This window comes from Solea senegalensis, linkage group LG1 (genome assembly GCF_019176455.1).
Source record: "Solea senegalensis isolate Sse05_10M linkage group LG1, IFAPA_SoseM_1, whole genome shotgun sequence".
NCBI classification, from domain to species: Eukaryota; Metazoa; Chordata; class Actinopteri; order Pleuronectiformes; family Soleidae; genus Solea; species Solea senegalensis.
This window is the reverse complement of record NC_058021.1, coordinates 26,586,059-26,601,166: the sequence shown is the minus strand read 5'-3', so window position 1 is coordinate 26,601,166 and position 15,108 is coordinate 26,586,059. Positions and strand designations below refer to the sequence as shown.

Below are 15,108 nucleotides of genomic sequence, written 5' to 3'. Positions count from 1 at the left end.
TTGTTGACACCAGTGGTGAGAGGACAATGGCCTGGTCACTTCAAGATGAAAGAAACTTGAAGCTGGGTGCTACAGCAGCAGAAGACCACATTGGGTGCCACTGCTGCGTGGCCGGCGAGTGTGTATTTTCACACCTCTTTGTGCCTCTTGTCATATTCAAATCAAATTTGCACAGCAAACCCACAGCTCGTGTGCTCTAGACTCAGACTCAGAGTAGAAAGGTCACATTCAAATGATCCATATGCGATTGCTGGGCGTGAAGAGTCTGTGCACCTGCAGATCTACTGTACATCCGAAATCAAGACAGCGCCAAAAGCCCTTTGACCTTCAGAAAAAAAGACCGAACAGTGACCACACAGTTAAGACACACATGCACACGGAGCCCCCCCACCCCCTGTTTCGTCAATGCACCATTATTGATCACGTGTCACTGGAAGGAAGGAACATGGCAGGGAAATCAATTACACATATGCAGTGCATAATCAAATTTCTGGAAAAACGCTTGGCTAAGGGGAAACACTCAACTGACACATAAGCTCCACAGGGAAATATCATTGCTGTATTGAACACTATTCATGTATGACTTGAGAGCGAGGGAAAGACAGAGAGGATTAGACGGAACACTCCAGTGACACAGGTAACGATCTGGGGGATAATAAGGGGAACTAATAATAATCTAATATCTTTATTTATTCATTCAAAATCAGAGAGTCAGGAGATCATTATATATTGATAACTAATAGAGAAAATGGGTTTGATTACTTGGAGGAGGCATAAGGTGCATCTGCCTGGCTTTATGTCTGACTTAGTGCTGATGGCGTTCTCAAGTGTACAAGAAAAGAAAAAAAAAAGGGGGGGTCAGGCCATCTTCTTGTCTTATGCTCGCTGCAAAGTGAAATCGAGCATCTCAAGTACTCGGTTTACTGAGGTTTTTGGCTGTTTTGCTCGTAATGGTCGGCAGCGCTGTTAGTGTGAGAGTGAGTGTGGGTTGGAGGCAGCAATTTGTTGTGCTCGTGTCCTAAAAAAGAAGCTCAGGGAAAATATTATTTTCAGCCAAGTTGGTGGCAGCCTTTTCAGCGCTGGAGATTAAAATCGGCATTTGCGGCGTGGCAAATGCGATCATGTGTATGGTCATTTCACCAAAGGTTGCTGCAGGTTAAATGCTTCTGTAATAGAACGAACACCACCAGCACTTTAAATGCAGCCTTTAAAAAGGTCCAGGGTGCAACATTTAGATTTTATCTAATGGTGAGACTGCAGATTGTAAGAAATTGACATCAGCACACAGTAGAGAGGATGCCGTTCTTCTTTGTTTGAGTAATAATAAAAAAACAAATCAGATGCTCTGGCAGGTTTCTCCTTCTGGAGAAACATGGCAGTGCAAGAGGGCGGCCTCTGTAAAGCAGGGCCCTTGCAAGACGTTTGTGCAGATCGTGGACCCTGGTATACTGGAGCATCAGGGTCCTGTAGTATCCCACTTCATCATTGGGTGTCGGTACAAGTCTGGATGCAGGGAATGGAACGCATTCCTACCAAAGAAGAGGAGAACAACGCTACAGCTCCCTCGGACACGTCTTGTTCGAGCGGCTCACGGCTGAAAGGCCCGTCGGGCAGGGTAGACGGGGTGTCAGTTGGTTCGAGGCGCAGACAACTATACTTGAAATTTTTTTTCCACTTGGTGAGCGGGGTTTAATACTCCACCTACCAGTGGGGCAGAAGTTTAGTCTGCGCATGCCCTGTCTACGTCCGCCAAATGTGCTCTTTGCGCATGGTTCTAAAATCTGGACGGATGTGGTGTAATGCCCACGGTCCGTGTGGAAGAAACCAGGGCCTTCAGGTACATAAAGAAGGCTATAGAAATTTAACTTTTATTTTATAAACACTTATTCAAACAAACAAATTGAATTCCAGCTCATAGGTTCTCTTAAATGATACACATTTAGTGACATCGAATTGTGAGACCGCAGATGGAAATACATTGAATAACAACAAAAACAGATGCTCTAACCTTGCCTAAGGTACATATATGAAGCTATAGAGGGCTACAGAAATGCAATTCTTATTTTATTGTACAGTGAATATACTCTTTTTCAAACATACTCGTGGGTAGTACACTGAATATCTGCTTATAAGTCCTCCCAAATGATACACACTGGACCTTTAAGGAGCAATAGACAGCGAATGCTCCCATTCTAAGATGCGAGATGAGGTTCTGTAACATGTTCTAAATAACGGAAGTAAAACTAACATCAATTGTTTTTGCTTTCTCAGACTCTCGGCGCGGGGGAAATAGCTGCCTATAATGTCTGTGCTGTGTTTCGATATATAACCGACTGGTGACTTGCATTAGGGTTTTCACTTCGGATGCTGTGCAGCCTGAGTGCCTCCTCTGCCTGCTCCTCCTTAAGTAGTGTACAGCGGGACACTCTGCAGTTCGCTTATCCCGTTCCCTCTCGCTGCCTTTTACGCGCACGACGTCCGCAGCCACAGTGATTCAGTGGAGCCAGTCTTCTCTGCACGCGCCCAGCTTCTTTGGATGAAGGCGAGACTCTTTCCACAGTGTTTCGATGGCGACACAGCGCTGGCTGCGAAGTCTTTGAATTATTTTACAGGGGGATATTCACGCTTTTTCTTCTTCTTCCTCTGGTTTTCCCCCTCAACGCGACTCGTTTTCAACAAAATGTGGGGCGCGCGTTCTCTGCGCAGCGTCCGCGGAGTGTTCTCTACAGTCGTGGCCGCTTGACTAAAGGGGGATCCCGGCTCCCTTTCCATTCGCTGCTCCCGTAGGAACAAGAGGAGTTTGCATGCAAATGCAAGGTAAAGAAAGACTTGACTGTATTTACGTGATATAGTGCGTGTCTGGTGAGCACTACTTTGAGCCGAGTGGAGAGCAACATTTGCGCGTTGCCAGGACAAAATAGTACTCTGAGTTACACCGGAGGTGCAGGAATATGAAGGCATTAAAAAGCCCTTTCTGAACATAGAGCACGTTGTAGCGTAACAGGTATCAATGTATTATTAAACAAGTAGATATAGATTATCACAGCTTCACCACCTTCATCCACTCATATTGTTCCATGTGGGGGGGAAAAAAATATATTGTATATGTGAGGTTCAAGAAATGTAGTGGCAAATGTAAACTGTTGCATTCAGGAACAACCTCTAACAACACACATATTATAGCTTCACTAATACAAGTATTATACGTGTTTTACATCAGCTACTCTACAGTGGTTATTTACATTATAGGGACTTGATATCATGTCAGTAAATGTGACTATAATGACTGAAGGTTAACAATGTTAATGAGGAAACAAACAACATTCCCCGACTTGCTCTCACATTTGTCTCCTCCATCCAAACTGATGATATATAATTGAATTTCTAGGTGCCTTTAATTTGTTCACTGACTTACCCCTGAGTCCCATTTTGACCGATGGGCTGCAGAGAAAGTAGTGCTCCAGCAGGAGTTCATCGCCTCACTACAGCCCTAGCAGTGCAGGAGAGGAGTGCAAAGCATAGCAGCCATATTGACTGTTAAAACAAAGTCATTGATTCTGCCTAACACCTTTGTAGAAATGTGAAGAAGGGATCGATAACACTAAACAGATGTTACTATTTTTGACTGACAACACGGGGTAACGGATGATTGCCGACGAGAGCTGATTTACGGTTCCATTGTGGAACGGAGGCATTGCATTGTATATTTGTATTTTTTTTTTTTATTACTTTTATCGGTTAAACTCAAACTCATTTTAAGACCATTTCCACTACCTAATGTTGACGAATCATTTCTCACAAGTTGTCTCTTTTCTTTTCTCAGCCATGGAGGGACTTGTGTAAAGAGGATCCAACATAATTCAACATTTTTGGATTTTCTTTGCCATTTTATGCTTTTGGGTCACCCTAACATCTTCCCAGACACGTCTCCTTTTTCCCACTGCCATGGCTGAGAAGCTTGGACCAGCAGGGCTCAAGCCCACCGATGTCCGAAATAATCCCTCGCTGCCCCCTGAGCCCATCGACATCATCCGCACCAAAGCCCGCTCACGAAGAGTCCGCCTTAACGTTGGGGGTCTAAACCATGAGGTGTTGTGGCGGACCTTGGACAGACTTCCCAGGACCCGGCTGGGAAAACTGCGAGACTGCAACACGCACGAGTCCCTGATGGAAGTGTGTGACGACTATAGCCTGAACGAAAATGAATACTTCTTTGATCGGCACCCGGGCGCATTCACTTCTATTCTGAACTTTTACCGCACAGGCAAGTTGCACATGATGGAGGAGATGTGCGCCCTTTCTTTTGGTCAGGAGCTGGACTATTGGGGGATCGACGAGATCTACCTGGAGTCCTGCTGCCAGGCACGTTACCACCAGAAAAAAGAGCAAATGAACGAGGAGCTGCGGAGGGAGGCAGAGACTTTGAGGGACCGGGAGGGAGAGGGGGAGTTTGATAACACCTGCTGCCCGGACAAGAGGAAGAAATTGTGGGATCTCCTGGAGAAGCCCAGCTCCTCTGTGGCTGCCAAGGTAAGAAACTCAAACTGTGAGATTACACCACCCCCATTTCACATTTTCTGTTCACATTAATAGCTGATCACTGAATCACAGCACATTATGGGCACACTCACTGGAGAACGGCTCCCACTTGGCAAAAAAAAAAGCACAGTTTCCTCACTTTGGAAATTGGTCAGACGAGCTCTGCACTCTCACCAGGTGAAATCCGTACAAACAGTTGTTAATAATGAATTGAGAGAGTTGCCGTCTTTGCATAACATTTTGTTCGGACCCAGTATGGTGAAGAAGAAGACGAAGAAGCTGAAGATGAGGAGTTAAAGGAGTTGTTTAACCTTCATGTAAACAGCACGGTAAAGTCAAATGTAAATTTCCAGACGTGGAATCACGGCAGGAGCTCAATTTACACTCCGTTTGCTTTGATGAAATAAGTGCTAGGTATGTCAGCTACTAGTGTTGCTTTCTTTGCTTTGATACAGTGTGTCAGCGCAGACCTGACCTGTCAGTGGCTTGAGACATAACATGTACATGAAAAGAACAGATACAAGTCTCTTGGCTCGCGCGGCACCATTCTGTGCCCCTGTAAATGGACTGATGTCAAAGGTTTGTTGCATTAATACCGCGTCCTCAACTGTTTGCTTTGGCCACATTTGCTTCCGTGTGATTGAAGGCTACATTTTTCCCGTTCGCAAATGTTTAGAAGAGTTCAGCCTCAGCCACGCAAGGTTCCATTTCCATTTGCACACTGTAAAATCTATAGAAGGCTGTCAAGGCTCTGCCCCCTCTAAAATGATGATATCTCCCTCTACTCCTACACGTTCACCTCTTCATCTCATACCTGCTCTGACTCAGTCTTCAATTAGGTAGGTCAACCTTGATGAAATCCAATCACTGGTAATTTACGTTGGGTCTCCAGTATCCCGACCTCATCATCAGGCAGTATAGGGCAGGGCTGCACGGGATTATATTCCATGTCAGAGGATCATAAACACAGGGTTGTGTGTGTGTGCAGTGTTGTGATCCTTCTTCCCTTGAAGCAGAGGATGTTTTCCTTTGGCTAAGGCATTTTTAGAAATCACCATAGATTTCTGGTGCTAAATGTTGAATAAAAAACAAAAATACACTCGTCCTACTCCTTCAGTAGGACGACCATTATATTTATGCTGCTCGTCCCTGCGCGGCTTGTATTACCTGAATAAACTACTTGTGTGACTGTGACAAGAGTCTCATCTCACCTAAATAATTGTTTTCAGCCTCTGTATGGAAGCTGGGCATCACATGAATCAGTTTTAAAGAGGCTGCCAATATCTAATCTCAGGCAAATCAGGTGATGGCAGCGGGTAGGCTATGTGATATGTAAAGTGATTTACCCTCTCATTATTGTCCCTCATTCTCCAGACGCACGTCTCAGTATTGCTGACCTGTTCACTATACCTTGTGGGGGAAGACTTTAAAGGGAAATCCCACACTAATTCAAATTGCATTGACATTTTCGCTGAGTGCTGTGCACGGAGAACTTGAACGTGGCTCTAATGGCCTCGGTCATGTGATCGTGCAATGGTTTTCCACAGCAGAATGTACATTTGGATATAGACTGCAGGGTCTGCTCCACTGTCAGATGGCAGCTCCTTGAGGGTGGGGAAGCCTTTAATGGGGCATGAACTGTGCAGCAAGGAACCCTTGAAAGCTCTTGACCGAGGAAATGCCATCAGCAGGCTCTGCACGCTCATGTTGAAAAAAACAAGCCTGTTTTTGTCAAATGTGATCACAGATTCTTTTGGCATTCTCTTTTCTCCTCACTATACTCAGATGTGACAACACACAGTGCCGCTCTATGGCACTTGTGGCTCGCTCTGACCTTAAACAAAGGTTAAGTGTGAGAAAACTGACCTCTTCAACAGGGTTAATTGAGCTAGAATTACATTCATCAGCGACAGCGGCATCGCTTTAAGAGCGGCAGCCCCCTTTTTCAGAGTTGGCACGCGGGGGGGGGGTGAAAAAGGCATGCTGACATTGCACCAGAAAAAAAACATTAGTGGAACACAACAGAGAGGTGTTTCAAGTGACGCACAAGAGAAGAGAAGAGGTGGAACAGATAGTGACAGAGGAAAGCCCTGGGAGAGAGTCATGTAAGAGGCGCAGTCATGTAAGTAAGTTATGCCCACAGATGCTGAGCTGGATCTTTGCAAACCTTCCCCAATGAATAATGAATGAAATGGTCAAACCTAAGAGGACACGGCTAATGCAGTGGCCTCTTTGTGATACGTAGAGACATAGGGTTGAGTGATTGAGGAGGAGGAGGAGTGTTATGCTTGGCTTGTCACAGGTGAGTGTCAGAAGGTGATGAAGGCGAGAGCGTCATATTACAACACAGGAATATTAGTTGGATTTCCACCTCGCATTAAAACTTTGCAGCAGTGGAAAACATTAAAATATTGAAGTCTTAAGAATGAGAATTAGTGGAAGTGAATTTGGCCTCTGCATTTAACCCATCCTACCAGTAGTGAACAGCAGTGGGTCACACTTATCTGAGCCCGGGAGCCACGGGGGATTCGGTGCCTTGCTCAGGGGCACCCCAGCCCTTAGTCTGTCCCAGGATCTGTTTTGTTTGAATATCTGCACAGCAAGAGATTCTAATGTGCTCGTAAATAAAAAAAGTGTGTGACAGTCAAGTATATGAAAACACGACTGTGCCATGAAGGGATATGTCCATTGTTTTCATACTGTGGGCTACAATTTCTATTAATCCAGCAGTACATGTCATCTTTGATATTGAGCCAGATGGATTTGTGCTGCGCTGACCCTCTTTTGTTTACAATGAGTCACGGTCGTATTTGTGCATCCAATGCACTTAGCACAAGCTAAAAAGAAGCCCCATCCAAATTACTGGACTACTTTAAGGACACTGAATTACGGCGATTTTTGTTTTTATGTCTTCTTGTGTAAATGTTTTACCATCACAGTCATGATCCCTGCAGCGATTGATGCAAATGTGCGCAACTTGTGAATGTATTTCGTGACCTTGTTTATGTTTTGCCACTGGGAGTTTGTGTTGTCGACAGGCCGACAGGGGAATGTGATTAGTTCCCCTCAGATGTCGTTCTCTCTCCGAGCTCCGACAAACAGAGTGATATGCAGAAAGTGTGCAATAAATATCAGGACCTCACCGAGTGTTACTACACATCAGTGATTTAGTGAGAGCTGCAACATTAACATATGAGTCAGTCTGTGTTCCTGGTATCATAAATTAATGCTATTAGTTGTTCCATGCCCGGCTACAGTGCTCCGTTTTAATATATCTATGGTACGGATTGCAAGAGCAGCATTTGTGTTTTGATTTGTGTTCACGCAAAAGCTCCAGGATAAGATCTCCAGAATAATAACTATTAATGTAATATGAAATATTCAAGCTCTAACACACAGGCCGAAACCATACACTTTTCCTGACTTAAGTGTCTGGTCTCTCTAGGCAGCATCAGAAAATAATTGCGACGGATTCTGAGCATTTTAAAGAGATCAATGTTTCGACCAGCCAGAGATTTTTTTTTCAGCCTCTCTCTCTCCCCCTTCTTCCCTGCATCAGGCACCGACCAAGTTCATGTGCACCATTACTCTCTCCTTTATCTAATAAGCTGCTCTAGCTGGTGGGAATGCTAAGCAATGGGCCTGCACGGGTGCAGACGGGTGCTGTTTGGTCCTCCCACGCTTGGAAGCAGCCAGAGTCAGTCCAGCACATGCACTGTTGATGATGATAACACAATTGTGAGGAAGCTGTAGCATAATAAGACACAGAAACAGACAGTGAACGTCGGCGTTGTCGTAATCATCCGTCTTTAAACTCCAGTGTGTAACATTAAGAATGGTATAACGGCAGAAATGTAATAATATGTTGAATAGCTTGGCTTTTGTAGCCTTAGAATAAGTCATTTATATACGCTTTAGGCGATGTACAGTTTGCTTTATGGAGGCTGGAACAGACAAATGAGTCGGAAGCATGCGTTTTTACATCTTAACCCTTTAACACCCAAGCCTCAAAATGTTCGTCTGGACTTTTTTTTGTTAAATTTAACCATAAAAGGGCCAGAAAATGTCCTGTGGCTAAATGCTTTTACGTAAAACAACCACTATAGTTGTACATCCATAGTTTGCGTGCTAAATTAGAGATTTGAACAGTATAAAACATATTTATGATAACATTTGCTTGAGTCTTTATCTCGGTGGCCAAATACGAGTTTTTCCAACTCTTTCCTCTCTGGTGATTAAGACTCTGATTCGCCGGCTTCCTGCAACAGCGCAAGTGAAATTACCGTAATAACCACATGTTTGCTTTGACGTGCAACTTCTAAGCTTTCAGACACTGATGGAATTTTTCTCGCTTGATTACGGTAATGCAAAGTGTGCTTGTGTAAACTCGTCATGTGCTCTTTGGTAAAGGGATAAAGCAGAAAGCTTACATCATCCTTTCTGGTATGTGCAGACCACTGTAGTGCCCTGACACATGTGGGACAGGGAGGCGTGAGCAGAGGAATCCTCCATTTGTCACAAGCTGATGCCTCACCATTGGATGTCAGAAATTCTTTCACACTGGACCTTTAATGTGGTGCAGTGGCAAATGTACAACACACACCCTTCTGAATGAGTGATTTCATTTAACTGTGAGGAAAACTGCAGTCATTCGTGGCTCCTACTTTGACAAGAACAAGTTCAGTTAACCTGCTGCTGTGATGTAACTTCAGCTCCTGGAGCTGCAGGGTTGCTTTTGCAGGTAGAGCTGGATATAAAGAGAGGTCTGCGATGGTAAAAGTCACTGAGAGGCCCTGAGTCAGCATGACGTCAAATGTCCTGTACAGTATGGTCCCTTTGGGTGAGATTCAAGCAGCACGTCCACTACCTTGTGTTTCATTATCATCCTTTCATCTCTGCATGAATTGTGGTAGCTCCACAGAAGGTTAAATCAATTGCATCGACGTTTTATGGAAGACATATTCCGAGCTTGTTGAGTGAATGGATTTGTGTTACTTTATGCTTATTCTGTAAGAAGTCTGCCGGCTGGATGCTAGCCTTGCCCTATAAAATCTGATTTTTTCTGGGCTTTGCTTTTCCTCACTCATACTTCATAATCTTATTTCACTGATTTTCAAGCCTGTTATTCCTCACTCCGTGTGTGAGCGGCGGATCATGCCTGCAACCTGTAGCGAGTGTTATTGTACTACAATATCTTACACGACCTGTCAGAGTTACTGTTGTACTACAGTATATTATTTGACCTGTCAGAGAACTAGATTATCTTGTTTGACCTTTAGCAAGTTATAAAGATGTATTATAGGAGTGTGGTTTATCACTGAGGTGCAGCACACCTTCTCCCCTCCCCTGCAGACTCCTAGTTGCATAAGCCTTCCACCAGTCTAATCAGTGCAGCCTAGCATTTAGGCAGCAGCCCCCTAAATCCTCTTGACCCCGCAATCATAATCAGATAAAAGAGAACCTCCTAGATTAAAGACACAGGTCCGTACAGTGGCTGTGTGCGCAGAGGCAGCGCCGCTTGTGTAGAAGTAACCTACTGTGCAGCATCGGGATTATCTTCATTTGAAAACCCAGTTTTAGAATGATTTGGTTCAGATCTGGACAGGTTGTTATGAGACACGGGGGTCAACAGGATGATGCAAGTTGTGTTAAGGCGCAGAGATGAACAATCGTGTCACTACTTCACAATGTGCATCACTTTCTTCCATCGAAGGGTTACAATAACCTATATTCTATATTCTATCCTATATTGTTCTGTTGAAAGTGGCTCAGTTGTTGCATATAAAAGGGAATACCCTGCTGTCGACTCACTCTAAACACAAATGTCCTCATATGGACAACAAACTGCTCTCGGGTTGTACGCAGTGGACACTGTGCTTTCCAGTCGACACAGGTTTGTCAGGATCAGTGCATCTCTTGATATGGTGATTTGATATGAGGATGTTTACATTGCAATTAGCTCTCACCGGCACTGCATTTGTATTTGATTTGTGCTGATGGTGTTGATGGACGTCAAAAATAGAAACGCATGTGGCGCACAGCACACACTGGGAGAATGATAAATCAACATTTCACAACATGGAAGCTATTTTTTGATTTTAATTGCGCCGAAACATACCCTGCACTTGTGAGATTACCTCCCACTGTTAAAGGGCTGACGAGACCTCATTTGGGTTTAAGAGAAGAAGAAGTATCCCAGGGACGTATTTAAACCAAGACGGAAGTTAGGAGACTGCAGCCTGTTAATGATCCAACCGAAAGTGCTGTATCCGTGAGTTTCACCTGCAGGGTTCAGACGGAATATCTGAAGTCAGTTAGAGGAAGTAGTCGAAGACAAAGCTATGGATTTTGCTGACCATTAACATTGATTAGTTGAAATCATGCTTTCCCTACATTTTTAATTATTCAAGAATTAATCACTGCATTCGCTTTAAAGCGTGCTCTTCTCTCTCCTTTTATTGTTGTCGTGTTTGTGTTGCTTTGAATTTGCATGCAGAGGAATGTTGAGGTGATGGAGCTCTGTGGCAGTGGTGTACCTGAAGCTCCCACTGGCCCGTCTTAGGGCTTGTTGTACTTGACACTTGCGCATAGTGATTTGTGAATGAAAGACGCCATGAAGTGAAATATCAAGAGACACAGCCAAGCACAGGAGAACTGTTGGCGCTTTGTTATGAGCACAGTGTAAGTAAAGGAGTCCGTGCTACTATGAGACAAATCATGATTCAGTGGAACTTCAGTGCAACACAAAAAACTTAATTCCCTGACAAGTCTAGTATCAACAAAATGGCCAGTACAAGCCAAGGCTAATGAGTCGCCAGATGGTGTGAGAGGCCCAATGGGCTGCAGCCTCATTAGTATTTCTCCTGTCATCCCCAAAATGCACCCTCACATTTTTCAACAAATAAAACTTCAATCAATTGTCAGCCATGGCCTTCGGCTGTGAAAAAGAGGATCGTTGTCAACATTTATCAATCTGTCAATGACTTGCTCAATGAATCATTCAGTGTACTGGAGTTATATAGTGTATATATAAGACAGACAGACGACTATAATGTTGCCAGGTTGCTTTTTTTGTGCAAAACCTAAAGGCATTCAATTTGCAACCACAGATAATATAAAATTAAGAACATTAACTCAAACTTTACAAACCAACACTGGTGAATGGCTGGTATTTTGTCACAGTAATCACTCAAATGATTATCAAAACAGTTTCCTGTCCTCAGATTAAAGAGGATCTATCCTAATCTTGTATACTAAACCTGTGGGGGGGGGGAGTGGGAAATAAGCTGTAAACACTCACTGGCATTTCTTTGAAATTTCATTTGTCTCCAACTGAACAAAGACAAAAATGCAATATTATTCTTTCGCTTTGCCGTCTTCTCCACTGACTCTTGAAGGAAATATTCCACCCTTTAACTGTGTCTCACTGCTATATGCCGTTTGGTGCTGGGCAGGCAGCACAAAGTACTTTTACAGCTTTTATGCTGAAAATAGCTTCCTGCTGCAGCAACAACAACAACAACAACAACAACAACAACGTGAGTTGTATTTAGGCTGAACCAAAACCATAAAGTTGAGGGAAAGGAAACAGGCTGTCATTTGATTATTGTCTCCGATTAAGTAACTACTCTCCCAAAAATGATTGATAGGATCCATGTAATTATATGATAAGAAAATGGAGACTCAAGTGGTCAAGTGTCTTGCCACGAGGACACGGCGGCATGCGAGGATTACTGGTTTTGTGTTGCCCACAGTTTCGTATCCACACTGCAAATTTCACACTTTAGAGTTTTTCAGCCAGCAGAAACCCAAAGAAATGTAATCTGGCAAAAAGCCCTGGGGTCTGAGCACCTTCAAAGTGAGATATAAATCCCACTGAAGGCAAGGAGTGGCTGTGGACCAGTAGCGAGCGGCAGCACTGGCTGGCACTGCCAGCTTGAGTGACACTTTGAATAAGAGGCTAAAGTGTTCCTTCCTCCTCCCTGATTTCCTCATCTACCTTCCTGTCCTGCTGCTCTTTACCTCCACTGCTGACTCTTGTAATGTTTGCTCACACTGTCTTTTGCTGGGTTTCTTTTTTTTTTTTTTTCCTCTCGTCCCAGAAGGCATCAGAAAAAAGGGGCAGATGGAGAGAGAGGACAGGAGCTGGTAGAGAGTCATCATTTTAAAACGCTGTGAACACCAGGTCTCTATTTCGTGCCTCAGTGATCCCCCGCCACACACACACACACAAACTGTATCCCACGCCCAGTCTTCCACATCTCTGCACATACACAAACCGTAAAACACACATTATGCACTCAATAAGTAAAGCACACAAACAGGAGTGGCCATATACGACACACGCACGCTCACGTCTTTAACTGCAAACCTTCAAGTACTGCTGAGCCAGCTCTCTTTGGGTGCAACAACACAGTCGGTTCCCCCGCTGTTGTTTCACTCTCTTCATACCGTCTCCTTTTCAATATTCTTCACTTCCTTCTCTTTTCCCATCACATTTTCTTTTTAACATCACCTTCACAATGCAATCCTCCATTTCCTCTTAGAACTTCCTTTCATCTCACTGCTCTGTTTTTCACCACCCCCTCCACAATTCTGTCTTGTGGTGGTGGTGGGGTTGAATTGTGGTCGTGCTCACCCTTCCATCTTGGAAGCAGTGGCATGAAAGTGCATTGGTATTCATTGCAGTGTTTTTACATTTGGCTCTTTATCAATCATATTTGTGATTTAGCAACAGTGGTGGGAGCACTATTTCCTCAGGTGGCTCAGCGTTCAGCTCCTAGAACTGCTCTGCAACATTGTGTTGATTCTGTGTGATGGTGGATTTGCACGCTGTCAATGCACAAACGATCCATTCCGAGAATTTCCAGCAAACAGAAAGGGATATCCTTTGGCGGCAGAGCCGTGGCAGCCTTCTCTGACCAAGAAAAACCCTCCGAGAAGCCCTCGAAAAGGCAAAAAAAAAAATGTGTAATCAACTTCATTTTGCTTGTTTCTTCTGAAATGCTGTGTTTGCGTAGTTTCCATGGCGACCATGGTGTGCCATGGTGACTTATTGACACCCAGGGAGCAATTCATCTCTATACAGGCTGTGCGAGAGCCAGAGCAGCTGGTACCTCAGCCCCCACATCCAACCCCTGATGCAAATGTCTGGGAAACGCTTGAGCTCTACCTTATCAACACAGTTCAGGTCTCACTGATTTTTATTACATGCTTCTGTTATTGAGATTCTTTATTTGTTCACTTGACTCAGTGTCTTTGGCAACTTTCGGGGTGTCATTTCTTCCAAATGTCTTAAACAAAATCTCAGTGAGACAATAACCTCGTAATCTGCAGTAGAGTGTGTAAAATGAGCTGCTGTGTTATGATGATGAACGCATAAATACCTCTAACTTTAATTGCACCAAAATGCAATAATGTGTCCTCCTCTGTTAGGGGCAGTTGAAAAGAGTAGGGAGCAGCAGGGAAGTTGGGCTTGTGTCACTGTGAAGGAAAGAAGAAAAATGTTGTCACTGTCGCCGTCTTTCTCGAGGCTCGACACTCTGGACCGGTCCGCGTCTCCAGAGAGTCAGCAGCCCTACAGCAACTTGGTTTGCAGGCTATTAATTAAAACTCCCGCTCTATGAAGGAGCCTCCGAGGACATGTAAGAGACAAGAGATGGATAGAGCGGATCAGGCGGAAGCTGGGTTGAAGTTATTGCCTTGTGGATACAGGGTGACAGAGGTTAGGGGGAGGGGAAGCTATTTGTGATTTCTTCACTTTTCCTTCTCATCACCATCTTCTCCTCCCGAGACTTTTCCTGATTTTCTATTTCACTCTCCTCCTTTGGATCATTTCCATACAATGTCTTCCATCATGTGCTGCTGGTGTCACTGTGCGCTGTGATAGCAGCCGCGTGCCGTCTCCCAGCACACCGGGAAGTGACAGAAGAAAATATCATCTCCATAACTCCCGCTACTTCTGCACAGCCAAAGGTGTTCCTCATTGATGACCACATGACACATGATGCTTTATTGCACTTTAGCTTTCGGTTAAAAGGGTATGTGAAAAAGCTACTTTTTATGTTTAAAAAACAAAGTTTGAGCACAATATTTAATTACTTCTACGTCTTCTTTCTGGTATTGCAACAGTTTGATTTGTGTTAAATTCTCTGGAGATTGTCTGCTGCTACTGTAGGTATCAGGTGATGAATTATAATAGCACGAGTCGATCTGGTGACTTTGGTTTAAAACCTTAGCTATGCTCATACTTCATTCTCTTCATCCTCTTTGCATGCATTGTGTTTAGCATTTTTTTGTTACATAATTCTGCAGGTATAACATGAACAATGTTTGTTTGCACCGTAATAATTATATTATTACTAACAGCACAGCACTCAACGCTACCTCAACTACACGTCATTGTTCAACAATAATAAATAATCTGAGGTGATATTGTAAGATGCACCGTGGCTCATTTTCCATTCTCTCAACTTCTTTCTACTTTTTTAATCGAAGAAGAACCAAACCAGCAGGAAACTGTTGACCGATGTTATAGATCAAATGAAAAGTTTAGTAAAAGTAAACTTT

General features: G+C 43.9%; 1 protein-coding gene across 1 annotated transcript in view; it reads left to right on the top strand.

Moving 5' to 3' along the window:
• The first annotated feature begins 2,353 nt into the window (after positions 1 to 2,353).
• kcnb2b (potassium voltage-gated channel subfamily B member 2b) overlaps positions 2,354 to 15,108 on the top strand; it is an 85,132-nt gene continuing 72,377 nt past the window's right edge. The window contains exons 1-2 of the mRNA XM_044049132.1: positions 2,354 to 2,817; positions 3,824 to 4,530. Coding sequence (XP_043905067.1) covers positions 3,946 to 4,530 — 585 coding nt within the window. The 5' untranslated portion in view covers positions 2,354 to 2,817; positions 3,824 to 3,945. The remainder of the gene's footprint in view (positions 2,818 to 3,823; positions 4,531 to 15,108) is intronic.